The sequence below is a fragment of the Mesocricetus auratus genome, unplaced genomic scaffold, assembly GCF_017639785.1.
Source record: "Mesocricetus auratus isolate SY011 unplaced genomic scaffold, BCM_Maur_2.0 Super-Scaffold_100013, whole genome shotgun sequence".
NCBI lineage: Eukaryota > Metazoa > Chordata > Mammalia > Rodentia > Cricetidae > Mesocricetus > Mesocricetus auratus.
The window spans coordinates 5924507-5951353 of NW_024429196.1; the positions used below are offsets into that span (position 1 = coordinate 5924507).

Consider the following 26847-nt stretch of genomic DNA (forward strand, 5'->3'; position numbering starts at 1 on the left):
CCAGAGGGGTAACTGTTTTCCCCTGTGGGTCAGAATGAGCAAGTCACTGCAGAAGGCAAACAGCCTCATGGCCCAGCTCTTCCCCTCCTGGGCCTGGCTCACACCCCCAGTTTGAAGATCCTTGTAATTCCTCCTCAAGGAATGTGTCCCTGAGGAAGCCCCACCCACGCAAATTCTGGTAATCTGTTGTCCGTCTGCCTCCGCCAGGCTACAGACATCTCATCAGCCTCAGAAGCTGACCCCCTGCCTCCCTCAAAGGAGGCCTCAGCCCATGCTTGAGCCCTTACCCTGGCCGTTGCTAACAGATTTGATTCATCCCTGTGAGGCTGCTGTGGTATTCAGTGGGGCCTGATGGGAGGTGACTGGGTCACCAGGTGCTACCCTCAGAAGGGGCTGACGCCAGTGTCTGAGTTTAATCTACTACTAGGAGGTGTGTTTTAAAAGAACAAGCTTGAGACTCTCTGGCTTCCTGTCTCTCATTGTGATTTGTTCTGCATGACACAAAGCCACTTACTGTGAGGTGACAGAGCCACAGGGTCCCTCACCAGAGGCCAGACAATGGGGCTGTCGGACCCTGAACTATTAGACTCACTGTAATCTAAATATACCTTTCTTTATGAAGTTCCCAGCCTTGGGCACTTGGTGATGGCAATGGGATATAAGCTAATGCAGAAAGTCTTGAAAAAGTTTTGCTGTATCCTAGACTGCACTAGCCTGACGATGTTCTCAAGATGGTGGGCAGAGCAAGATAAAGAAGCCTTTTCCAAACATCAAATGTCCATACCTCAATACAGACTATAATAACCTGTCTGGGGTAGTCCCTCTGCACTCTGGGGCAACTGCTAGCCTTGAATGACTAAAATAGCATTTTATGAACACACACACGTGCACATGCACACATACATGTACATATGTGTTAAGAATGGAATCTACCTCTAGGAGGGGACAGGTCCTTGTTTCTTACTTAGGGCTAATCCTGTGGGGCAGGTCAGAGACCTGTGGAAGGTGGGTTCACATTAAGATAGTGTACATTTCAGAATTCCTGTCCCCTAGTACAGCATTCTTGAGGTTCCATTGGGTCTGTAGCCTTTCTGAATCAGCTCTTTTGCTTTTCTCTACCTTTTTCTTGTAGATGCTGTTCATGATTACTTCTCTTGTCCATTACTCTGCCTACAAGATTTACAGCTGCCTTGTCTTGGGGTTTTCCTTTTAAATGCTAACAAATTGTCTGTAGGCTTTCATTTGATTGCACTGCTTGTCCCTAAGCCTCTGTACTCTGTTCTTATTTTTTTTCACTAGTGAGACTAAGAACCCTCAATTTCTCCAGTTTTATATGACGGATTTTCTGGGATGTCTATGGTGTCTGGTAAACACCTTGTAATTCTTTAATACAAAGAGAAAATGATCCCTTTCTTGCACTCCTAGACAGCATCATGTGACACATACATACAAGCATGCGTGAGCACACACACACACACACACACACACACACAACCTTTTATTGGCGTCAGAGGATGCCCTGTAACCTTGCAGACAGTCCCTCCATGGGTGCAGTTCAGTAGAGCCAAAATCATTCACATGTCTCCTTGTGAACAAACCTGCTAATTTCTCAACTTGTTCTCAAAAGCCATTCAAAGGGAAGAGGCAGAATGAAACATTGGAGTCAAACAACTGAACAAGAAAAATCATTTAATTAAATAATAAATCAACAATCAGAGGACTTAATAGAGGCTCATATAGGAAGTATGTTGACCTGGGACTGGATTCCAAAGCCACTGCCAATTTCCATTGCTGTTGTGGGGTGATGGGAGGGTGACAGACAAGACGGAGACCACAATCTCTTACCTGAGCCGCCATCTTGGTTATTGTCCTTTGCCATAACTCAGCCAGCTCACCCGGACCCCTGTTTTCCTCAGTCATGTAATAAGGTATCTGCAATAGCTACCTATTGCAACAATATCTCCTTTCTACAGTGAAGGTCACAGGCTACACAGTCAGAGAAAGACAGGTGACTAAGCAGTCTTCTCCAGTAGTTGCCAATTTATCAGCATTTAGGGATTGCCAAGATACGACACTATCTAAAACCCCCACACTACACACACATACACACACACTTACAAACCCAAAAGTATGATTTGAGCCCCAGGATGTCTGCTCTAGTGCTAAGCCTCATCCCCTCTCCCACAGCTTGAGGTAAACCATATTCAACTGCCACCATGGAAGAGATCAGTGGACGCTAACACCTTTCCTCAATTCACTATTACTATCACAGCCTCTGGGCTGTTTTCTAGAACATTTTCTTTGCAAATGCATTCTAAGAATGCGCTATGATCTATATCTGTCCTCCAAAAATACAGACTTCATAAAGAATCATTACCTCAGACAAATGCCTGTCCGTCACATACAGAGTATCTCTCACATCTATTTGAAACAGATTCTGTGATAAGCTTCACTTTCCACATCCAGCTGAGAGCTACAGTCACTGTGTAAATTCCATTAAGCTGAGAGACACACATTAGGACTCCAAGGGTGCGTCTTTATTATGCCTGAGAATAGAAATATTCATCTAAATTCCACGTGGTATGGCCACACCCTGAGTGGGCAGGCTTCTCTTTTAAAAGCATCCAGATGTCTGCAGGGGCACACAACATCTGCAACATTTAGAGCTCTTTAGGTCTGAGAAAGGCGTGAGATGTCTTCATGTACCCTGTGCTTGTTCAAAGCAGGCTTTGAGAAGCAAGTTCACTGACAAACGTGTTCTGTTTTATTTAGTGTTAAACAGAACCAATTAACAGAACCAAAACCTTCAATAGCAGGAGAAATAGCCCGACTGCACAGCACAAACGGGCCTATGTTTTCCAATGTACACAAAGAGCCAGGGAATCCACCTTTTGTGTGACAGGATTATCTAGGAGGGTTTGGGCTGCTTCCCTCAGCACTCTGGGACTGGACATCAAAGCTGAGCAAAGCAGGGGCTGGAGACATGGCTCAGTTGGCAAAATGCCTGCTGTGCAAGCATGAAACCTGAGTTCTAGCCCAGTCGAGTTGGTGTACACTATTCATCCCAGTGCTGGGAAGCCTGCCACCCGCAGTCCTTGGGAGTCACTGACTAGCCAGTCTAGCCTATGTGGCAAGCTCCAGGCCTGTGGTGATACATTATTTGTGATTTAATAAAGCTTGCCTGAGGGTTCAGAATGCTAAGGTAGCCAGAAGCCATAGAGGTCAGGCAGTGGTGATACACACCTTTAATCCCAGCAGCCACACTACTTAGCCTTGGAGCCAGATGGTGGTGGCACACACCTTTAATCCCAGGACTCAAGAGACAAGCAAATGGGTCTCTGTTAGTTCAAGGCCACACTGAGCTACACGAAATTGATCTAGTCTAAAAGAGAAACAGCTTACACAAAGGTGATCTCAGCACTTGGGATCATACATCTTTAATCCCAGCATTTGAGGTATATAAGATAGGAGCAGATATTCAGTCTGGGGCATTTTGGTCTCCAGGCAAGTTCAGACAATTAGTCTCCAGCCACAATGAGGGCAGGATCACTTCAGCCTGGGTAGAGGTAAGAGCTACTGGCTTGGCTGATTTGCTTCTCTGGTCTTTCAGTTTGAACCCCAATATCTGTCATGAGTTTTATTTTTCATGCTACACCGGCCAGTCCTTTTTTCTCTAGAAACAATATATACAGTACCCGAGGAATGACACCCAAAGTTTACCTCTAGCTTTTACACACACACACACACACATATACACACCAAACAAAGAAGCCAGTAATTTTTAAAAGCCCACAAAAATGAAGTTGAACAGGCCAGATTTGAAACCTGCCAGCAAATAAGATCTACGGCATCAGACAGTGCCTGAATAATCACCTTCTGTGAAGATTCAGAGGCTGGAAACAGTGACAGCAAGCCACCAGGAGCCCTTTGTGCATGAAAGCGCAGACAGGGGCTAGAGAGACAGCTCAGTGTTAGGAGCGTTTGCTGCGGCTCCAGAAAACCCGAGTTGAGCACTTACATGGATCAGTTCACAACAGCCTATTACTCCAGCTCCAGGGGACCTGACACATTCTTCTGGCTTCTGTGGACACTCCCATGAGTTTATGGCATACACACACATATAAATAAAAACATCTTTTAAAACATTTTCCTAAAAGAAGAAAGTTCAGACAGACCACAGTTGGGGACTCCTCCATGGGAATAAGCTCCAAGACATCCGTGGCTAAGGAGACAGACTAGCAGAGTAAAGCAAGCCCAAGAGAACAGGACCAAATGTCACATGCTACCCATGTGTACTGTGAGTCTTAAAAACTTGAATTTCTGAGTGTTAGAAACAAACGAAAGGACCCAGGCCATGTGACAATGAGAAAATGGGAGTAACTGTTTTCAGAGACAAGACTTAGCCTGGATTCTGGATGTTGCCATCCCAGAATGCACCTGCCTTTTTCTGTAGAGTAATGGACACTTGCAGCTTGCTGGGAGATGATGGGCACATTGGCTAGTGGGACCTGTCCCTCATGAGACACTGTAGTATCCCCAGATGGAGAAGAATATTTGGCCAGTTTTCTTTCTCATACTGTTGCTCTAGCTTGTCAACACCTGCCACCTACTTCTCTCGGAGAGATGCATGGAGAGGGGAAGGACCTAGTGGCTGGAAAAGCAGGCGGCCAGTGAGGACAGACAGAAAGACGTTAAACTATTCATTGGAAAGGAAGGGTAGAACACCTTGGGTAGACGTAAAGGATCCACTCAGCCAGGTCTCTTGCCTGATGCTAACTAGCCTGGATAGTCAGTCCCGGCTTACGACTAGCCTTTGAGGGACAAGAAAACACTGTCCCTAACTGTCTTGGTCCTGTTGGGGAATTAGACATGGCCTGGGTATGATGAAGGATAGACTGTAAGTTCATTTCTAGAAACAGGAAACCCTGGGATAAAAATCTCTCAGCTGCTCAAAAGGCACCAATGTGCATTTGTGGGTTGTTAGTGAAGCCTGTGCTGCCAATGTGTGAATGTGTCCCTGCCACCCTGTGGTGACTGTGACCACCCTGCTGTCCATCTAACCCTCGGGCTTGGCCAGCAAATGACAAAGAGTTTCCATGGTGGAAGACTCCAGGAGCCCTGAGGTTGTTTTCTCGGAAGCACTGAGCTATGCTTAATTAATGGAAGAAGTGTAGAGATACGTTCATCCTGGGCCCCGGAGCACAAAGAGCGATTCCACACGTTTCCAAAAGTACAGGAAGAAGGAAGATCAGAGGAACCAACTTCCTTCCCTGGGGCAGGTGAAGGAGGCTGACAGCAGGCAGGGACTTTAATTAACAGAAAAGGACCAGCAGGAACCACTCTCTGGCTAGAGGAAGCCCTCCCTTACCCACCTGCTCCCTCCATCACACCCAGGGGCCAAGGCTAGGCTGGAAGGCAGAGAACTTGCTTTCTTATTGGTTGAATGGTTTCTAAGCCTATTTATGCCAATTGTACTTAAAATCCTAATTATATAATTTAAATGTGTTCCATATAAAACAGCACAATATTAATGTGAAAACAAAGTTCTTATCTATGTTCTTAAAGTGAAAAACCTTGGAAAGGTGCAATAATATTAGAGAGATGGGGAGAGGAGACTGGAGATGGCTGTGAGTGCTTCTTAAGTGTTATGTCCACTTTAAAGATGACCCAATTGGAAACTGTGGGTGTCAGCTTGTAGGTAAGGCTTATGCAGGAAGGGTCCCTTGAAAGTCACTTGACACACCCTTTGACACACCCCTCAGTATGTGTGTTTTTAGTATCTGGAAAAGATGCTCCTTGCAGGCAGACATGGCCACACAGGAGAAGCAATGCTACGGAGATGGCTGAAGGAGAATCAGAGCAGGCAGCATCGATCATCCCTGCTCAGTAGTTTTCCCTAAATCTACTCTGTGGTGCAAGCACAGTGAGTTCTCTGCATCTATCTGCACTGGGGAGCTCAGAGTACTGGCTATTGTTAACTCAAGAGAGACAGGATTTGGTTTAGCTCCTGGATTTTCCAGAAAGTAGCATGAATTCCTGAGACTCAGAGGTATGGTCTAGTTTTCTGAATTTCTACCAGTATTGACCATTCAGCTTTGCTTTCAGTGTTCTAGAGTTTCTCCAACTTACACCTCCAAACTCTTCCAAATTCATGCAGCAAACTAGTTCCAAAGTTTTCAGAGCCACAAAACCAAGGTTATTCACAGCAATGGGAACGGACTCCCCATATCAATGCCCTGCATTGTGACTTCTCAGTGACACTCATACATGACATAAGCAGACGAAGGGTTTAATTAGGCTCATCAGTTTGAAGATTCAATACTGGCTGCTTGTCTCCACGTGCTTGGACAGATCTTGATAGCCATGGGTTTGCAGGAAAGGAACCTTTTCACATTCTTGCATTGTGTCTTACTTTCTTGTTTGTTGTTGTGAAGAAAAAATATGAGAGAAAAGCAACTAATGGGAGAAAGGGTTTATTTTACATCACAGGTCAAGGTTATAGTCCATCATGATGTGGAAGTCACAGAGGCTGTGGTCACATTGCACCCACAGTCAGCAAACAAAGAACAATGAATGTGTGGTACCCATGGCTCGGGTCCCTTTCTCTGCTTATACAATCCAGGACTGTAGCCAGGGGTTGGTGTCACCCACTCACCATGGCTGAGGAAGACGTGGTGGAAGGGATGGGAGGCTGACTAGTCACATTGCATCTCTAGTTGGCAGAGAATGGACAGGAAGTAGGGTCAGGAACAGGAAGTACAACACCTCAAGGTTTGCCCCCGGTAACCTACTTCCTCAAGGAGACTCACCCACCTAAAGGTTCCAACCCCCCAAACAGCGCCAGGAGAGCAAATGTTCAAACCCACCAGCCTATAGGGAACATTTCACACTCAAAGCACAATAGTCAGGGTGACATACCCTCAAAGGTTACCCTCACCTCCTCCCAGTTACCTAGTGCTAGGCTGCACCTGCTAAAATTACCTCAGCTTCTCAATAAATTGTCACCAGCTGATGTCAAGCCCTAACACAAGAACTTCAGAGGGACATTTCTTGTCCAAACCCACTGCTTATTCTCCCTAACCTTGGAAAAAAAAAAGACAAAAAGCCAGAGCTTTCCCTGAGTCACTGGGCTATTTCAAAGGCTCCTGTGTCTCATAAAACTTTGATTAAATAAATTTGTCACTTTTTCCCCTTGTCAACCTGTCTTCTGTGAGAGGAGTATCAGCCATGATCCTCTGATGGCCGGGGAAGCATTCCTCATCTCCCACCCCTAACATTCTGGATGTAGACTCAGAAAGGATAAAACTACAGTGTCTGCATTTGTCTTTATTGTCGATTCCTTTGCTTACAGAAATCAGTAGCAACATTCCGGTGCCTAAAGGCCTGCACATGATCCCTCCATGATGGCAGCTTCTCTCTAGCTTAATTTAGCTTGCTTGACGGCAGCTTATGGCTTGGAAAGGACACAGCTGGGAGGGAGAGCAGAGGCAGCCATGCTGCCCAGGGAATAAGGCAGGAGAGGAGTTCATTAGTGGATCAGAAAACAGCCGGAGGGGGCAGGCTATAGTCAGGAAAGAAAGAATCCCAAAGGTATTGGGCAGTACCCCTTCAGTACAGGAACCTGATATGCTGATTGCCCCAGCTTCTGCCTGGTTCCTGGGCAATGTCAGTACCAACTATAAACTGGGGCCAACCATAGCTAAAGGCTCTGCAGGGAGCTCTCTGGACATTGGAAAGAAAAAGACTCTCACAATCTGGGCACACCCATGCAGCCCTTAGCTGGGCTGCTGACTTCCTTCTGGAACAAAGCCTCAAGCAAAGGGCCTCGCCTTCATGGACTCAGTTGCAGAATGAAGGCAATGGCATTGAGTAGCCTGGTGGGGACCTTCAGCCACAGGGCTGGTGTTCCAAAGCGACAAAGCACTCCCTGAACAATGTGTCTTCAAAATGCATATCACTGTGCCCGTCAGATAAGCTCAGGAAAGGCTTTGAAACCATCTCCCTGTGGACCTCTGTAAGAAGCCCTCGATTTGCCATGGAAGATTTGGATTGAAAAGCAATTGCCTACCCCCAGGGTGTCATGCTTCAATAGGAAAACCAGTGTGTGTGTGTGTGGGGGGGGTAACGGGTGGAGCCCAGCCCAGCAGCATCTTGCAAAGCCAAACATACCTGGAGCTGCAAAGCAAAGGAACATTTTGCCTCAAGATAAACACATCATCCCTCAGACTTCAATAGCCACTGAAAAGCAAGACAGGAAGACAAAACCATCTTCACCAGGAGACCCCCAACTCTCACACCTCTGAGGCTCAGTGGTCTAAAACCTCCCAGCAAACACAAGCAAGGTTCTCCCCCACAGCCTGTTTAAAGAGTTTAGGCATCTCTCTCATTCATTGCTCACTTTTGCCTCCTGACAATGCCAGCAAGGTAGATTATCAAAGAGTGCTTTAGGTGTTGTGACCTCCAGAGCACCAGAGATACAGAAATTAACAGGAGCCAGGCTTTACCACATGTACAGGCACTACAAATGACAAGACAAGAGAGATGGCCCAATGTGATATAGCCTGCCCTGGTCATGCATGCCTCCCCATGACAGGCTGAGGTCTCTGAAATAGTGAGCCAAAGGCATTCTCTCTTCTCTTGTTTCTGTCAGGCGTTGGTCATGGGTACAGGAAAAGTAATTAATGCCTCTAGAAACTTAGTTCTGATTATTCTCTCTTGATGTTTGTGGCCATTGTTATTTTTGTATGTGTCTGAGTGTGTATGTGCAGGTATGTGTGTGTGAGAGTTTGTATGTATGTTCATGCATGGTGAGAAGGGTGTGCATAGGTATTTGTGTCTGCACAGGGAGACCGCGCGCGCGCGTGTGTGTGTGTGTGTGTGTGTGTGTGTGTGTGTGTGTGTGTGTGTGTGTGTGCATACGGAGCCCAGAAGTCAGCTTCAGCTGCCAGTCCTCCTTGTTTTCTCGAGACAGGGTCTCTTACTGCCCTGAGGTTCACCAATTTGGCAAGGCTGGCAAAGCCAGTGGTACTCCAGTGTCCACATCTCTAGTGCTGGGATTACAAGCTTATACTACCTTGCCCAGCCTTTCATGTGGGTGCTTGGAATTGAACTCAAGTTCTCATGCTCACACAGCAAACACTCTACCCCACTGAGCCATCCCTCCAGCCCACACTGTTGCTGCTGTTGTGTCAGTGGATGAGGAGGTGCAGCCTCCCTGCAGCAGAAATGGAACCTGAGCAGAGACTCCAAGCTGAGCCCTCTCCTCCTGTGAACTCTCTGGATCTTGAGGTAAGTCCCCCGTTTCATATACAGCCCTGATTTTAAGCAGGCATACGTCACATTAAATTTTTAGTCAGTTCTGGAAAGTTATGTGCAATTTCTTTTCTGCTGTAAATCCATGATTCAGATGGCTATATCTATACACATAGTGGCTACACCACAAGACAGAAAGCACGTCTGTCACTACTTCCCAGCTTCCAGGCAATGAGACCTGCTCTCTGATCCCATCATTTTTGTCCTTCCCCAAAAACATCTATCATCTTAAGATCTATGACACTTGTGAATCCAAAGAATGATACAGTCACAGCTTCTCCATAGGGACAATGTTCCTGGACCCTTCAGTGCATACCTGAGACCACAGACAGCATCAAACCTAAGTAAAGCAGCTTTTCTTATGTATACCCACCTGTGACAAAGCCTGATTTATAAATTAGACATGGTCAGAGATTAGCAGCAACACATGCTTTAAAATAAAACAATTATAGCAAAATACTGCCATCTTACCCTTAGGAGGTTCTGCTGGTTTCAGGCTCCTGGAATAGGCTCATGGTTTACTATGGCCTTCCCAGTGCAATGCTGGCTCCCTGAGAATCTGCTAAGTATTTGACAAACTATGCTGCAATTCCAGAGAGAATATTCAGTATCATAAGGGTTCTCCTTAAAGCCTACCCAGCTGAGCTGGCAGGGACCCAGAGTGACTTTGGCACTGCTCATCTTCCCATGGGGACATGTGTTCAAATGCAAGACCAGAGCCAGTCCTCAGACAGCACAGACACAGTGACTCGTTGTTACAGGGCACAGGGTCTGTAATGTAATGGCTCTAATCCTATCCAGGGGCAGGAGACCCTGTGGGTTGGCAGGGGGGATTTCCCCACCCACTCTCCCATCTCATTGAGTTTTGGCAAAGACAAAGGAAGGGGAGCTATGGGATTTGAAAAGTCAAGGTGAGATATAGCATGAGTTGGACAGCAGCTGTAGCCAACTTCTTCCCTTATAGAACTTATGGGACCTGATGGAATACCCAGAAGCCACCAAACAAGGAGCTTGGAAGCATCAGAGGGAAGACATGCAGCCAGGGAGCCCCTCTGGACTTCGGGCAGGAGCAGGATAGAAAGTTGGGAAAGTGAGGGGTGGAGCGAGGGAGCCTTCTCCACTTGTCAGGATTAAGTAATATCATGATCTAATGGAAATGCACACATCAGGCCAAACAACAGGGCTCTGTGCTGTTTGTTTTCCTTTGGTTTCATGAAAAAAGGAACCACAAACATTCATCATGATCTGTTTTTTGGTAAAACTGATACCATTTGTACATTTATGAATGTTTGAATTTATAAATGATACATTATAATCTATAGGCTCAAGAAATACAATGAAATATATATGATATACAGTCTATAAAACAACCTGTGTTATATACGATGCATAGTGTATACTATATACAATTCATTATTAACTTCCTTATTCTAGAATGAATTAGAACAAAGGCACCATCTAAACTAGGATTAAAAAGAAAGCTAATGTTCTAAGCTTTTCTCTTTGCTCTTCTAGGTTTTAAGCTTCAAAAAGTTACATACTATTTTGTTATCACATTAAAGAGTTACATGAAGTTTTGGGAACTTTGTGAGAATCTATAGCACCCCCCCCCCAGTTCTGTTTGTTCTCATCCCCACAACGGACCCCTGACAAAGCCACACATACATAGGACAAACCTCTTTCTGTTGGCCTCCAGCACGGTGTGGTAAGGAGGCTGACTGAGTGTTCCATGCAGGGAGCACCTGCAAGGGGGTCTTCTCCTCTTCGGGATGGGGTCTGGGATGGGCAGCCAGGGTGGCTGTCCAGGTGGCCTCTTCTGTGCTGTCCACCTGCTTCTCATCTTCTGCATGTGGGCTGATGCCTGCTTCCTGGAGCCACAGACTCTGCAGCAGCAGCTGACAAGCCTCCAAGTCGGCTTTCCACACTCTTGCAAGCAGTGGACACCTGCAGCTAAGACAGAGGGAAGCAGTCACGGAAACTAGCCTGGCAATGGCTCATGCTACCCACTGACAGTGTGTCAGTGTCAGGGGGCCATCTTACACTCCACAACATCATTTTATAGAGACAAAACATCAACCCGGAGACTTAGAGGAATCAAAAGCTGTGTGTCTCTAGTCACAGTGATACCCATATGGGTCCTTCTTAGCTGTCTGGTCAGCAAGGACACCCAGAATCCCATTTGTTCTTCCAAGAACAGCTACCTAGTATGGCACATCCGGCCCTCTATTCCTGGTGGATCTCTTACGTCAACAAACCTGCCATCTCTGCCTAATGGCAGACTTCTGCAGGTGCTTTTCTAATACCTGGAATGTCATCCCACTAGGAAATCCTTACCCACTGACACACATATAACCTGGCCCAGGCCAGTAGGGACCTAATGCGACCTGCCATCCCACTCTGCTCAGTAGCGTTCGCGCGCGCATGCGCGCGCACACACACACACACACACACACACACACACACACACACACACACACACGACATTCCAAATGAGTGCTCATTCTCCCTTTCCTTGCTCCCTCCCTCCCTCCTTCCTGCTTGTGAATCAGAGGTAAGCTCTCAGCTGTTCTTCAGCACCTGCCTGCCTGCCTGCTGCCATGCTCCCTGCCATGGTTGGCCATGGACTCACCCTCTGAAACTGTAAGCCAATAAAGTCTTTCTTCTATAGGTTGCTTTGCTCTTGGTGTCTTTCCACAGCAATAGGAAAATAACACAGACATGATTTTATTAGTTGTTTAGAAGAAGCACCGCTTGCTTCATCAATCCTTGGTATTGATTTGTAGTCTTGATCTCATCGGCTTTCGTTCTTATCTCTATATCTTCTTTCTCCGTTCTGTGGATTTATTATCTTACCTTTTATCGATTCTCTTGAGATCCTGCCTCATTTTTCTCCTTCTGACCTTTCTTCTTGCTCTCTTAATGTTCTCATTTGGGTACTTAAAGACGCTATATTTTTGTCTGAGCAATTCTCCAACCATATCCATATATGTACATTTAAATCTTCAAGTATTAAATACACAAAAACCCAGAAAGTTATTTTAAGAGTCTTATGAACTTGCTATCAGACTTGCTGATCTTTAATATTTATTAAGCTGGCATGGGACTGATTTCCAGAATTTATAACTTTACCATCCTGCAGACCTAATGTATAACCTCTGTCTTCCCTCTTGCTTGCCTCTTTAAATGAAGATACTCACTAGAATGCTTTCCAGTTTGGGTCCCAAAGCTGTCAAAGTTCCTCTGTATCTCCTGAGCCGTATGAGCCAGTGGGAATCATGGGATATGGCCAGTGGGAATCATGGGACAAGCTGCAGATCTCTTAAGGCTCAACAACTTTCTACATGTTAACTCCTGGAATGTCATGACAATGAAATATGGTGTGTCTCCTGTCTAAGTGAATGTGAGACTAGTCCTGAGCTAGCTCTAGAACACACTTGCCAAAGACTAGGTGCCAATTTCAGAGGCACAAGCCATTAGGTAATTCAAATATGTGAGTGCTCTTTGTGGGCCATGTGATCATTTCCTCAAAGGTTGGGTTTCTGAGACATCTGCTCCTTGCATTTGTTTGTACCAAAGAGAGTCATGTTTGGTGTGTAAGTGGTGAAATGCCTGCTCTTCTTGGCCAGGAAAGTAATTGGGTCATTAACAAAAATTGGGTCTCTGCTCAAGGTCTGGTGTCCCCACACCAATGAATGACTCAGAGCCACTTGGCTTTGTGAGACCAGGGCTGATTTTGAGCTGTAATGAGGCAGCTTAGAGGTAGAGATGTGAGACCCAGTACTGCTCTTACTTTCTGAAAAGTTAAAGGAGGTGTAAAAGCTCAATCAACCACAACCATGCCATACGCCCGGGAGGACCGAGTGTGGTCATGCTTTGTTGGGGGTGGTGATGGCATGCAGGGATTGGGGGAGGTAGCCTGCCTCTCTACTGAAGAAGTAGAAACATCCTGGATACGGTGGCTCCTGGGTGTAACCCCAGTACTTGTGAGGTGGAGGCAGAAGGATTATAGTGAGTTCAATGCCAGTTCAATGCCAGTTTTGACTACGTAGTGATTTCTGGACTACCCTGGGCTAGAGTGAAATATTGTCTCAAACAAAAACAAAAACAAACTGGGGACCTTGAGTTCTAACATAGATGTCTGCAATCTCAGCCCTTGTCACCAACCCATCTCTCCTGATTTGCTCTCATTTAAAGGAACAGAGCATTTTGTCTTGATCTCTGGGAACTTTGAAAACCATCAGATCCTTTTACAAACCCATGATGGAGGAAAACATCAATCCAGAGAAAAGGGTGATGGTTCTAAACTCTCAGTGGAAGTCACTGATATGTGCACCTGCATTCTTTCTATTTCCTGGGCAACTTAATCTCCAATAGAGAGCAAATGCCATTATTATAAATGTTTAAGTTTTATTCTTTGATTTCTTTTTTATTAATTAAAAAATTATTTTATGAGATAGGCAGATCACTGTGAGTTCGAGACCAGCCTGGTCTACCGAGTGAGTTCCAGGACAGGCTCCAAAACAATACAGAGAAACCCTGTCTCGAAAAACCAAAAAAAATTATTTTATGTGTATGGATGTTTTGTCTACACATATATGTGTGAGCCACATGTGTGCCTGGTGCCAGCAATGGTTACAAAAGGACATCCAATCCCCTTGGCTAGAGTTACAGACAGCAGTGGACTGCCTAGTAAGTGCTGGAGATTGAATCTGGGTCCTCTGTAAAAATATCCAGTACTCTAAACCACTGAGCCATCTCCTTAGCCCCTGTCATTTACTTTCTAAGGAAGAAACTTAAACTTATATTGTGTGTATGTGGACACACATGTAGAGGTCAGAGGTCAACCTCCAGTTCCTTCCTCAGTCACTATGCACCTTGCTTTTTAAGAGTCTCTCACTGAACTGGAGTTTGCCATTTCAGCTATGGCAACTGACTGGCATATCCTAGGGATCTGCCCTTCTCTGCTTCTCCAGTACTGAGACTTCCAGCATGCACCCAGCCTATACTCATCTTTAGAAACATCCTAACAGATGCACCCTGAGGTGTGTGCAGAGTTTTCCTGTCCTGACCACCTGCTCCCAAATAACCTACAGCTGCTTCCCAAGTGACTGACTTGTAGACCTAATGTAAACTATAAATTCTCAACTTATAGCTCAGGCTTGTTATTAACTGGCTCTTACAACTTAACCTATTTCCATTAATCTCTGTGCTGCCCCAAGGCTCAGGCTTTTACCTCTATCCCATTTTGTGTCCAATTCATTCTCCCTCTGACTGGTGACTATTCTGACTCTGCCCTTTCTCTTCCCGTCATTCTCAGTTTGACTCTCCTGCCTAAATCAATCCTGTTCAGCTATTGGCCAGTCAGCTTGTTTATCAAAGCAAATTATATTCACATAGTGTTCCGAAGGATTATTCCACAGCACAGAGGTGTAGTGTAATCTCCTAGTCACTTCTCAGATCCAACCAAATTGACAATCAAGACTAAGCTTCATATCTGCAGTTACTGGATGGTGCCACAGGTATATTAGGTCATTCTGTCATTTAGTTTCCAAACAACCTTACAATGCAGTAATTAGACTACAAAGTAGAGATTCCAAAACATACTTTGAACTCTGCCATTCCTGCAATCAGATGTCTAGTGTTTATCCTCTCTCTGGATCTGGGCTAACCTTGTCCATAGAGCACATGTCAGCTTGGTGGGACCAAGGCTCAAAACTGCCAAGAGAGGAAGGCCATATGGCTTCCACCTAGTACTTCTTGGACTCTTGCCCTGCAAGACAGCTGTCCATCCTGGAGTCACCAGGCTGGACAGGCCAAAGGCAGTGGCCCTGGAACTTCATCTGATGGCTAACGTCAGCATGCGATCTGAAGACACTTCCATGGAGGTGGAGAGGAGAGAGTGGCGGGAGGGGCGGGGTCTATCTTACTAAGACATTCCCACATCTATGGCTCACCAATTGTGAGCAAAATGAGGTGGTTGTGCTGGAGCAGATCTCTGTTGTGCAGGTGAAGGAGTCTAGGTGTCTCAGAAATCACACATAAGCATGACTAGCTTTCCTTTCTTATTATGGTAAATTCTAGCCGGCCATGGATTGCATAAGCACTTCCAAAGTTGCAGATTATGAACAACTCACAGAAACAGGTGTTCTACTTCCCTTTCTGTTGTGATAAAACGCTGAGCAAAAGCAACTTATGGGAGGAAAGTATTCATTTGGCTTACTTCACAGTCTGTGTTAGAATATTATTTTAACGTGTGTGGCTTTTGTTTATGCTGCACTTGTTTAACTCTGTGAAGCTGTAATTCCTTGCCGGTCTAAAACACCTAGTGGTCCTAATAAAGAGCTGAATGGCCAATAGCGAGGTAGAAGCAAGGACAGGTGGGGCTGGCAGTCAGAGAGGATAAATAGAAGAGAAATGAGAAAAAGGAAGAAGATAGAACAAGGAGAGGAGGACATCAGGGGCCAGCCACCCAGACAGCCATAGAGTAATAGTGAACAGTAAGTTTACAGAAGAAAAGGAAAAAGCTCAGAGGCAAAGGGTATATGGGTTAAGTTAAGAAAAGCTAGCTAGAAACAAGCCAAACTAAGGCTGGGCATTCATAAGTAAGAATAAGCCTCCTTGTCTATTTATTTGGGTGCTGGGTGGTGGGCCCCTCAAAAAACCAAGAGTAAAACAACACACTACAATAGTTCACCACTGAGGGAACCCTGGGCAGGAACTCAAAGGCAGGCCTGCTTGCTATTTCATACAGTGGTACTCCAACCAAGGAAATGCAGCAGTGATCATGGAGAATGTTTTCTTGATGGCTCTCTTCCAGATTTATGTTCAGATAACTTTTTATATCGCCCAGGGCCATTTGCCTGGGGAATGGTGCCGTCCACACTGGGCTGGACCCTCCTATATCAATTAATGAAGTCAATCCCTCACAGACAGGCCCATGAGCCAATCTGATCTGGGCAATTCCTCAGCAGACTCCCTTCTCAGGTGATTTTAGGATGTGTTAAGTGGATAGTTAAAGCTAAGTAGGACAACAGGTGTTTACATTTTTGCTTGTCCTGTTTTACCACTGTGAAGTGGGAAAGAGAAATAATTGGACTGACAGTTACAAGAGAAAGTATTAAGTATATGGCTTAGGGTCTGAACCGAAGCCTTCAGACACTCCCATTGTGAGAGGTAACGACACTCGTCAACTTGGCAGGCTCTAGGATTGCCCGGAAGACAATCTGGTCGACACGTCAGTAAGGGAGTTTCTGCTTGCTCTGGACTCTTCAATACAGATGCCCGTGTATTCCTCAGATGCCATCAGGATGGCCCTTTCACTCTTTCAGGAAAGATGTATGGTTTCTAATGACAGATGACTATTTTGTGTGCCTTTCACTCCCTCAGGCTGTCGCCTGCTAAATTCCAACCATAACTGGTAAGCAGGTAAGACAGGACTTGCTTGTGCAAGCTGCATGACCCAAGTTCGATCCCTGGAACCCACAGTGAAAGGACAAAAGTGACTCTTAAAATCTGTCCTGACCTCCATACACAAGCCATGGAATCCAACAACTCTTACTACTAGTACCATTATTATTGTTGTTATTACTATTGCTTTTATTATTTTAACAATCTAAGCAGTTCTTTAAGGCCAATATCAGAACCCATATCACCCATATCTTCCTAAACCCCACACCAAATAATGCCTGCCTTCTTCTGAATCATATGGCATCTGGCAGCACTGTTAGCCACATTCCATTCAATCCCATTGGCCAGATACATGCCTTCCTCTTCATATTTAAAGAGGTTCCTGAATATTTCATGCTCCCTCCTTTAAGTTCCAGGAAGCATATAGACTGGCAAGATGTCACTCACCATAGGTGCTCAGAAATGACCTAATGAACCGAACAAACACCCAGGGAAGCTGGAAACATATCCGTCTTAATTAAGGTTAACAGAGCGATGCCTTCCTGTTAAGTAACCGTTACGAAATGGCTACATTAAAAATTAAAGTCTCAGAGTAAATATGGAATAGGTCATTCTAGTTGGCTTCTCAGGTGCTCAAGAGCCAAATACAAATTTCAAGTTATTTGACATATGTAGATATATGTGAATATATGTGTATACATGTAAATATTGAAGTTTGACTATACATAAGATCAAGGTACCAGAAAATCTAGTGTCTGGTGAAGGAACAACTCCTCACAATGGCACCGTCTAGCTGCATCCCTCACAAGGTGGGAGAAGCAAGGACCACACCCCGGTGGCCTCTGCACTGGGAATTAAGGATCGGCATTTTAATTGAGACAGAACATAGATATTTAGATCATAGCAGATTATTTAAAAGTTTTTCAATTTAAAGGAGAAGGAGCAGGAGAAAGAGGAGGTGGGTGGGAGAGGAGGAAGAGGGTGGGAAAGGAGAGGAAAGGAGGGGAAAGCAGAGGAAGAAAGGGAGAGGAAGAAGAGGAAGGGATTGATGTGCACACAGATCACTTTAGTAAGTCACTTGGGAAATCTTGGTAAAGCCCAATATTTGGACCTGTTTAGTTCAAGGTGGTGGTGTGTGACATCAGTGTTGGTGCTCTGTGGTACACACTGTGACAGTGAGGAGTAAGTTGTGGGCCAATAACCACTGTGTCCCAGTATCTACAAAGTTCAAATGCAAAGAGATCTGAATTGGCCCAGCACAATACTTATGACACCAAACAGGCTCAGGTGGGTTCATCTGGCACATCCCTCGACCCCTCGGTGTTTCTGACAAGCGCATCACTAATCCTGAAAAAATGGAATTCTACTAAGGTTTAAGGTGGTTGGAGAGCTAGGAAACCAACTCCTGTCACAGCTTCCATCTACCACCTCTAGAAAATTGTCTCCAACTCCAAAGATGGCCATAAGCTGGGTCTATTTACGCGGAATTGTGGGCTACCCATTACGTATGCACAGAAAAGAGTACATGGAACCTTCTCAGGCAAATGGAAGCGTCAGAGACTGCCAAGCACTGCAGATGCAGAAGGTGCCACCACCCTATGACCCAGCAGGCCTCAGCTGCACAAGAGGCCAGCATGACAGGACACTGCTGAAGCTACAGGCTAAGAAGAAACCTGGAACCTGCCAGAGCCCAGGGCAGACTCAGAACTGTATGTACCAAGGAACTGTGTGCAGACATCTCTATCTATCCAGGCACACAGTATCATAACGGCTGAAATCTAAATTGAAGTCTAAAAATAGCACAATAAAATTACTTCCTTCCTTCACTCCGCAGAGAGCAAGTGGGCTGACATCCACAGCTGCAGGGCACGGCTGACTTCCGGAGTTCACATGGACAGAACAGTTACACAACTGCCCCATCTTGCGAACACATCGCCCATCCCAGAAAATGAGGAAGCAAAAGCAATTACCCGGTTGGTGGAAGCCGATCATGGATATTTGATTATAGTTATTAATGGGGAGAACAGGAGACAGACCGCTGAGCGGCAGGCAAGCTCTAAGTGAATGTGTATGAGATTCCTGGAGGGGGATTAATTTCTGTTTGCTTTTCATCTCTCAGCTACCATCTGAATGTGACATCAAGTCTAAGCGTGGCCTGTCACATCCTTATCAGTATTCAGTGCCACTGCATGCTGGTCACATTATCTCCGCTGGATGTACCAAACCGCGGGTCTCTTGCTGTGGGGATCGTTTCCCTCCGATTCTAATGCAGGACTGATGGGGCTGGTGACTGGCATCTCAGAGGCAGGAAACACACCTTGAAGTGTCAGAAAGACATTCTCCAAGCAAATGTTTACATCTCTGTGTGTTTTCCACTGGTGCTGAGCACACAATACCTAATCTGGAAGGTGAATGAACCACCATCAACCTCTCTGCCCCATCAGAGGACACTGGGGTTTCTCTGAATCTCAGCCATGAGATCTTAAACTCCTTAGGCAAAGCCAGGTGCCCCACTGTCCTTTTGCCTGTGGTGGCATCGCAGTCTCTGTGCAAGGTTACATAAGCCATATCCAGTGTCACAGGGCACAGCACTGGACCCATGCTTTGTTCTGTTCTCTTCTCCCAACCAGAGACAGTGAAGATTGTATCCCCTCTTCTCAGGCTCTCTCTCCACGCTTTAGAGACAGTTCTGAAGTTTGTCCTTCTCTGGGTTTAGCACTGAAGGACCCCAGAGTCCATCAAACCATACTGAAAGGAATCCTAACCATCCTGTCGCTGCACCCATCCAGTCTCTCTACCTTCCATGAAAAGCAGTCTGTTCACACATTTGATTGTACGGTCCGGTGGGGAGGGAGGCATCCACCAAATCAACAACAGCAAGGACTGTGCTCAATACTGTGAGGCTTCAGTGGACCAAAAGCCAAAACGCCAGTGGTGTAAGCACTGTAAGAAGTCAAGATATTGGGACACTCCTTGTTCCCCACCTGAAATTAGCTTCATTTTTCTTGAGATTTGACTATCTGAACATTTGTCCACTGGCTGTTAGAAAAGAGTTCTTAGACAGACTAAAGGAGGTTCGGGTAACAACCAGGTCCCAGGCTTCTGTATAAGTGTCTACCAGGTATATTCAACCTGCAGCCTGAATGCTGCGTGTGGCCCAGGACACCTGTGAGTATGGCCCAGCACATCGTAAAATGCTGAAAACAAGAAAGGATTATGCCATAACTTTTTGTCAGGGTCCTCGACAGTCAGCTTTGTAGATGAAAATGCTATGTCACAGTCTCAAATGACTGGCCCCTCCTGGGTGCTGACACTCTGGGAAACCAAGATGGGACCACATTCACTCCAAGATTTTCACTTAAACTTGACTAGCCCCCTCCCCCTACTGAAAGGATCCAAAGCAGTCACTTAGAGATGACAGAGTCAGGCAAACTCCAGGGGAGACCTGACAAGCAGGAGGGGAAAGACACCCTTCAAAGCACATCTCCCCTTCACACTCCAGTGAGCCACACAAATGAGCACACCTGTGCCACCGCCAGCCTCTGGGGCCACTTCCATCCTGTAACACCAGCACTGACAAACACCATCATCAGAAGCAGTTCCGCTGAGAGCAATGAATCAAGAAATACACAAAAGAATCAATGAAGACAGGCTTGAGTCATCCGAAGCATCCTATGGGCCTGTGCCTGTGGAATGCAGCCACTGCGAGCCCCTGAGGAGCCCACAGCACTGCTTACTGTCGATTTTACAGAACAATAAAGGGGATAACTCGGACTGATGGTTCTGTGTGGTTGTCACATCTCTGTGATTCTCTCCTTAGGCTTTGTCCAGGAAATAATTATATGATTTCTAATGGAGACATAACATTTTAATTATTTATTTATTTGTGTATGTGTGCGTACACATGCACACACACATACACACACATGCTCAGGTGTGCTAAGGTTTACTTGTGGAGGTTAAGAAGACAACTTGAAGAAGTCAGTTTTCTCCTACCATGCGGGCCCCAAGGGTCAATCTCAGGTCATCAGGTTTAGTGGTGATTGCTTCTACTGGAGTGAGTGCACCTCACTGCACAATACCTATAGGGCTGGAGAAATGGCTCAGCCAGCAGGTGAGGTGCTTGCTGCACAGGTATGAGTTCAGGTCCCCAGCAGCCACACAGAAAGCCAGCTGTGCTGAAACATGCCTATAACCTCATACACTGGAGCACAGCTGAGTTTCGTGATGAATGAGGCTGGGGAGTTCTCCTTTGGGGCTTACTGCATAATAAAATCACATAAACTGTCTTGGTTCCAGAAATGTCAACTTTATGGCGGCAGCAGAGGGACAGTAGTTTCCACCTGAGTTGGCTACTATGAGGGATCTAGATCCCCACCCTGGTGTGAGGTCAAGCCATAATGCCCTGGAGCCTGGTATCTTTGAAGCTGGGACTCCTCCCTCATCACTGATGCTCCACCAGCAACTTCGTGACACAGGCAGGCAGCAGGAGAAGGCAGGAGGCAGCAGGGGAAGGAAGGCAGGAGGCAGCAGGAGAAGGCAGGAGGCAGCAGGGGAAGGAAGGCAGGAGGCAGCAGGGGAAGGCAGGGGGAAGCAGGAGCAGACTGACTGAGAACCCTGTGCATGAGGCTGTGTCAACCCTGCCCTTGCCATGGCAGAGGCACAGGCTCACAGGTGAAGTCCAGCAGGGTCACTGACAGCCTAGAGCAGGGGTTCTCAACCTGTGGGTTGTAACCCCTTTGGGGTTGAATGACCCTTTCACAGGGTCACACATCAGATATCTTACATATCAGATATCAACATTATGATTCATGACAGTAGCAAAATTATAGTTATGAAGTAGCAACAAAAATCATTTTATGGCTGGGGATCACCACTACATAAAGAACTGTACTAAAGAGTTGCAGCATTAGGAAGGTTGGGAACCACTGCTCTAGAGTGAGTGTCTGAGAACCTCCCCCCAGAAGCAGGGATCTTAGAACCCATGTGTCTGTATCACACACAGTTCATGCCACATTATCAAATTAGACTATCACGCAATCCCAATGCTTCCTTGAGTCATTTAAAAGTCTTCTCGGGACTGGAGAGATAGCTCAGCAGTTTAAGAGTACTGACTGCTCTTCCCAAGGACCCAGGTTCAATTCCTATCACCCATATGGCAACTCATAACTGTCGGTAATCCCAGCTCCAAGTGATTCGACACCCTCACACAGACAAATGTGCAGGCAAAACATCTGTGTACATAAAGAAATAAATAAATCATTAAAAATAAGAATGTTAAAAGTCTTCTCATTTAATTAAAGACAAATTGGATCACTGCCACCAATATATTGACTCAAGTTTAACATCTCTTTAAGATTTCTCAATTCCTGGCCCAACACATCAAAAAAACACAAGTTGAACTTTTGCCTTGAGTGTATTAAACTTATCTGAGATTGGACACTTTCTGTTAATTAATAATTATCTTTTTTGTTATGTGTCTTTTCTTGAGACAGGTCTCAGGTAACCTAGAACAGCCTCAAATTCACTATGCCCAGTAGGTAACTAAGGCTGACTTTGAACCCCTAATCCTCCAACCTTCACCTTCCAAGTGCTAGCATTACAGGCTGCACCACTATACCCAGGAATCATTGTCTTTAAACATATGAGAGTTGCCCTGGAATGGGAAGGGTGAAATGTGATATGGATTTTGGAAGTGTCCTCTGGTGTGGCATGGCTCTGCCTCCTTGAATCAGAGCATCTGTGCTGAACTGTGTAAGACCCTTATGAGATCAGTCCATTCCCATGCTCTTCCTAGAAATGTCTAAGGGTTGACAATTGCTATGGTAGACACTCTGTTGATGGAGCTTCCCAATAGCAGCCATGTTCTTGTGACACCCACTCATGGGCCTGTAAGTAAGCCCAATAAACTCATTGCTCCACCAAGTTGGACTTGGGTGGAATTGTTTCCTTAATCTGTCCCTGAGGCTCTATCTGGGGTGAATGAATATTTGCTCACTGGCCCCAAAGAAAAGCCATGCAACACAGGCTATCTCTAAAAACAGCCTCATGTCTACTTAACTGTTACAAATGTCAAGGACTAGGAAAACAATGACAGCTCTCAACCCCACAGCACTCAACCCTGCTTCACACGGACTCACTCAGAGCTGACACCATGTCACCCAGTGGTGCTCCTGGCACGATGCTCAGGGTTACTTCAGGTCTCTGTGTCTTTATACACCCTCTTCTCTCCATGACATTTGCATTGTCTCAGTGAACTATCAAAGGAGAGGTAGAATGGGGAGCTGTCACAACCCCAGGTGCTCTTGGAGGCCCACAAAGGGTCACTATGCAGAGACACAGAGCCCAGGAGGCACAAACAGCTGATCCCTGGGCCTGGGATATGCAAGGTCATGGCTCTCCACCTCACAAACTCCACTGCCAGGTGTGTGGCTGTGAAGGCAGCAGGCGTCCAGGACCTCAGCCAGTTGATGCTATGTGTGGAAAGCACCGCAGGCTCTCAGTCTCCGTCAGAGCCACTGACAAGGACTCCGTCACCACATGTCTGTTCCTTTCACCCTCTGCAGGAGCTGTCAGCATCTGGCCAAAGGGCAGGCAGCAGAAATGGCAGACTGTTTAGATATCGGAGGCTGAGAACTCGCCGCGACCTTGAGTCTCACCAGGAAGATGGGGAGTCTCTCTTGCTTTTAGAAAATAAGGATTGATTTCCGTGTGGAATTGTGTGACTGTTGTGTGTGCATGAGCATGTGTGTACATGGAGAGGCCAAAGGACAGCCTTGGGTGCCAACCACCTTATTTTCTAAGACAGGGTCTCTCATGACTTGGAACTTGAAAAGGAGGTGAGGCCAGGGAGCCCCATAAATACTCACATCTCTACCTCCTCAGTGCTGAGATTAAAGTGTATGCTATCACATCTGGCTTCTTAAAATGTGGGTTCTGGGGACTGAATTCAGGTCAGTGTGCTTATACATCAAGTACTTTACTGGCTGAGCCATTGCCCCATCTCTCAAAGTAGAGTTTTTTTCATTCCATCATTTTTGTGGTGTTAGACTGCTACTGATGAGTAATAGCTCTCATTTATTCAGTCATTATTGTATATGAGAAGCATCCTTTATCTTCTTGTGTAATTGTCTCGTTTTTATGATAGAAAAAGGAGGCTTGAAGAGATTTATTGTCTAGTGAACAGTCACCACTCAGAAGTGATCACATTCAAATCTAGACAGTCTTATTCCTGAACCCACATACCTGCTACCCTGCCCTCCACAGCAGCCAGGAGAGATGGTCCATGAGGCTCCCTCATGAGCCCCTCCTTGAAGACACCTCTAGCCTGACCCCGGATTTGAGGGTACACACTGCAGTCACCAATTTCGAGGATGGAAAAATACATAGTCTAGCTGTGCTTTAAGGTTTTCTTACCTGTGTTAAAGATGAGGCCTCAAGAGAAATGAGAACCTTAGGGTAATTCCTGTGCCTGGTGCATTATTTTAGTTAACAGTACTGAGAAGATCAGGGTGGACTCTGACTGTCACCTGTAATACAAGTGTTTCACTTGGGACTAGAGAGTTGTGGCTTCTGAGTCACTCTAATAGGAGAGCTCAGAGTCCTGAAGGCTCCACAGCCAGAACCAGCTCCATCTTAGGTGGACACTTCAGGACAAGTGTTGTTTCCCTGGGAAACACTGCTAGATTCTCTAGAGATAGCAAAGTCCTGCCCCAAAAGACAAAGCAGTGCAGGCATGCAAAGCCAGGACCATTGCTATGCTAGGTTTGCAACAGGGTCTCAATGTGTAGCCCTGGCTACTCTGTAGACAAGGCTGCTCTTGAACTCATGAGATCCACCTGCCTCTGCTTCCCGAGTGAGTGCTAGGATTAAAGGATTGTGCTACTAACTCTACTCTCTATTTGAATGTTTCCTAGAAATTATGTCATTTAAAGGTAGGCAGGGTATTGTCCTGAAATCTTAGCACTTGGGAAGCTGAGGCAGGAGGCTCATGACTCAGAGGCAAGCAAGTGATGAGAAGGCAAGACATGGATGGACAGGGCAGATCTCTGGGTAACACGGTCTGAGGCTAAGGAGAGGTGGACAGGTGACAGGAAAGTTAGAAGGAGTCACATGAAGAAGGCTCAACAGTGCCCTGCAGGAAAGATGAACTTTGGCCAAATTAGAGACCTAAAGAGCTTTGCCTCTTCCAGCCCCTGTACCCTAGGTCCTGCTCCTGTCCAACGGAGTCACAGCTGAACACAGAGCTCCATTAGGGGTGAAGGTAGACACTGATCAGGAAAGAAAACTGAACGTCCCTCTATCTAAGGCTGTCAGGCATCCACACACCTGCATTCCTCTCCTTTGTGTGGGGTGACAGGCTCCTGGGGCAGCTAGCTCTGTATTTCCCAGCTACTGGGCTTACAATCATTTCCATCCATAGTACTAGGAATACATTCAACGTGGGTTGAAACGGATTCTTCCAGATGCCAAGGACCTTGCGTGGCTTGGAATAAGAACCCATTTGAAGGACCTCAAAGGACTCCACACCACTATGCCAAACTCCTGTTAGGAGGTAGATAGGGGGATGGATCAGTCAGAACAGCTGGAACCGCTGGGTGCTGCATGCTGGGATGGATCACATGCTACCCACTTTTCTTTTCCAAGGTTCACCCCTGCTCTTCCTTCCTGATATGAAGACAAAGCAGGTGGGAATGGGGAGTTCCCTTGCTGAGAAAGCAAGTCACATTCTCTTCCATGTGTCTCTCGTTTTTTATCATGTGTCCACTGAATCAAATCATTTGAACCAAGCCCTCCAGGATTTGTTGCATATGTGGTATACATGTGCTACCATACACATGTGACACTAATAGATATAAAAATCTCAACCAGTAAAATGGAAGCATGATATAGAAATTCGATGTTGTGGATGTTACTTGACTGGGTCCTGCCACTTCAGCTCCAAATAAACACACAGAGATGCTATACTAATTATTAAACTATTGGCCAACGATTAGGGCTACTTATTGGCTACTTATTAACCCATTTCTATAAATCTATATATTTCCACATGGTCTTGGCTTACATATATACAAAGGACATCCCCCCATCAATTCTAGAACCTTCTCCCTGTTCCTTTGGAAACAACTGCTTCAGTTACTGTCAGAGAGCAGGTGACTGACCGGTTTGTGGCAGAGAGTGACAGATTCTGGGGGCCTTGTGAGGTACAATCAGGCCTTTCCCTGAGTACCATGTGAGGCTCAGGACACTGCTAGGTACAGTTTGTGGCTCCCATTTTTCTGACTCTCAGCACTGGGGCCAGACTGTTGTGAACAGGTTGAGAATGTATCCTGGAGCCCCGTTAGATACTCCATGGCTTTCTCTGGCCCTGATCACCTCTACTACTGAACCCTCCTGGGATTTGTTAGCTGAGTAACCTGCCTGGCTACCATTGCCTTTGATGGAATTCATTTAGAAATTTCCAGATAATTAGTAGGTAAACATTAGTTTTTTTGTTGTTGCTGTTGTTGTTTTTTAAGAACCGTTCTCCTTTAGGGAAAAAAAAGGTATCAAGCTCTTAATTTCAAAATAAATCTCAGATAAGATGACTGAGTTCCTGTGTGTCCCTACCACGAGCCAGAGGCACACAAGGAGTTCCTGAGTACCCTTGCATCCAGAGAAGAAACCAGTATCTTTTCTGAAAGTCTGACTCACCCTCAAGTAAACACTTGAGAAATGAAGTAGCGTGCAAGGACACAAAAATAAATCAGCAGCCACGAAAGTGCATTGATGGTTTGCAGCAAAGGTTTCAGATCCAACTCCAGGAAAACAAAGCAGAGCGAGCCTAGGCAGTCTAGAAAGGTAAAGAATACCCCCCCCCCCGCAACCATGCATACAATGGACTCCGTGGGTGTAGAGAAAGCCAGTGTGTACATCCTGGGATGGGAACAGGTGAAAACTGGCCCCTGCCAACCAGAGGTAGCAATTTTTCATTGGACAAAGGGATTTCTCTGCCACAGTGGTTACAAACATAAGATATGAGATTGTTATAATAAAGTACTTCATCTACAAAAGAAAGAGAGGGGTAGAGGGGGAAAGGAGGGAGAGGGAGGGAGAAGGATGGATGGAGGGATGGGGAAAAGGAGAGGG

General features: G+C 45.9%; 1 protein-coding gene across 1 annotated transcript in view; it reads right to left on the reverse strand.

Annotated features, from left to right (window-relative positions):
- The window catches only part of Disc1 (DISC1 scaffold protein), a 211010-nt gene that overhangs the window by 16698 nt on the left and 167465 nt on the right, over positions 1–26847 (reverse strand). The window contains exon 11 of the mRNA XM_040755305.1: positions 10989–11262. Within this exon, the coding sequence (XP_040611239.1) occupies positions 10989–11262 (274 nt within the window). The remainder of the gene's footprint in view (positions 1–10988; positions 11263–26847) is intronic.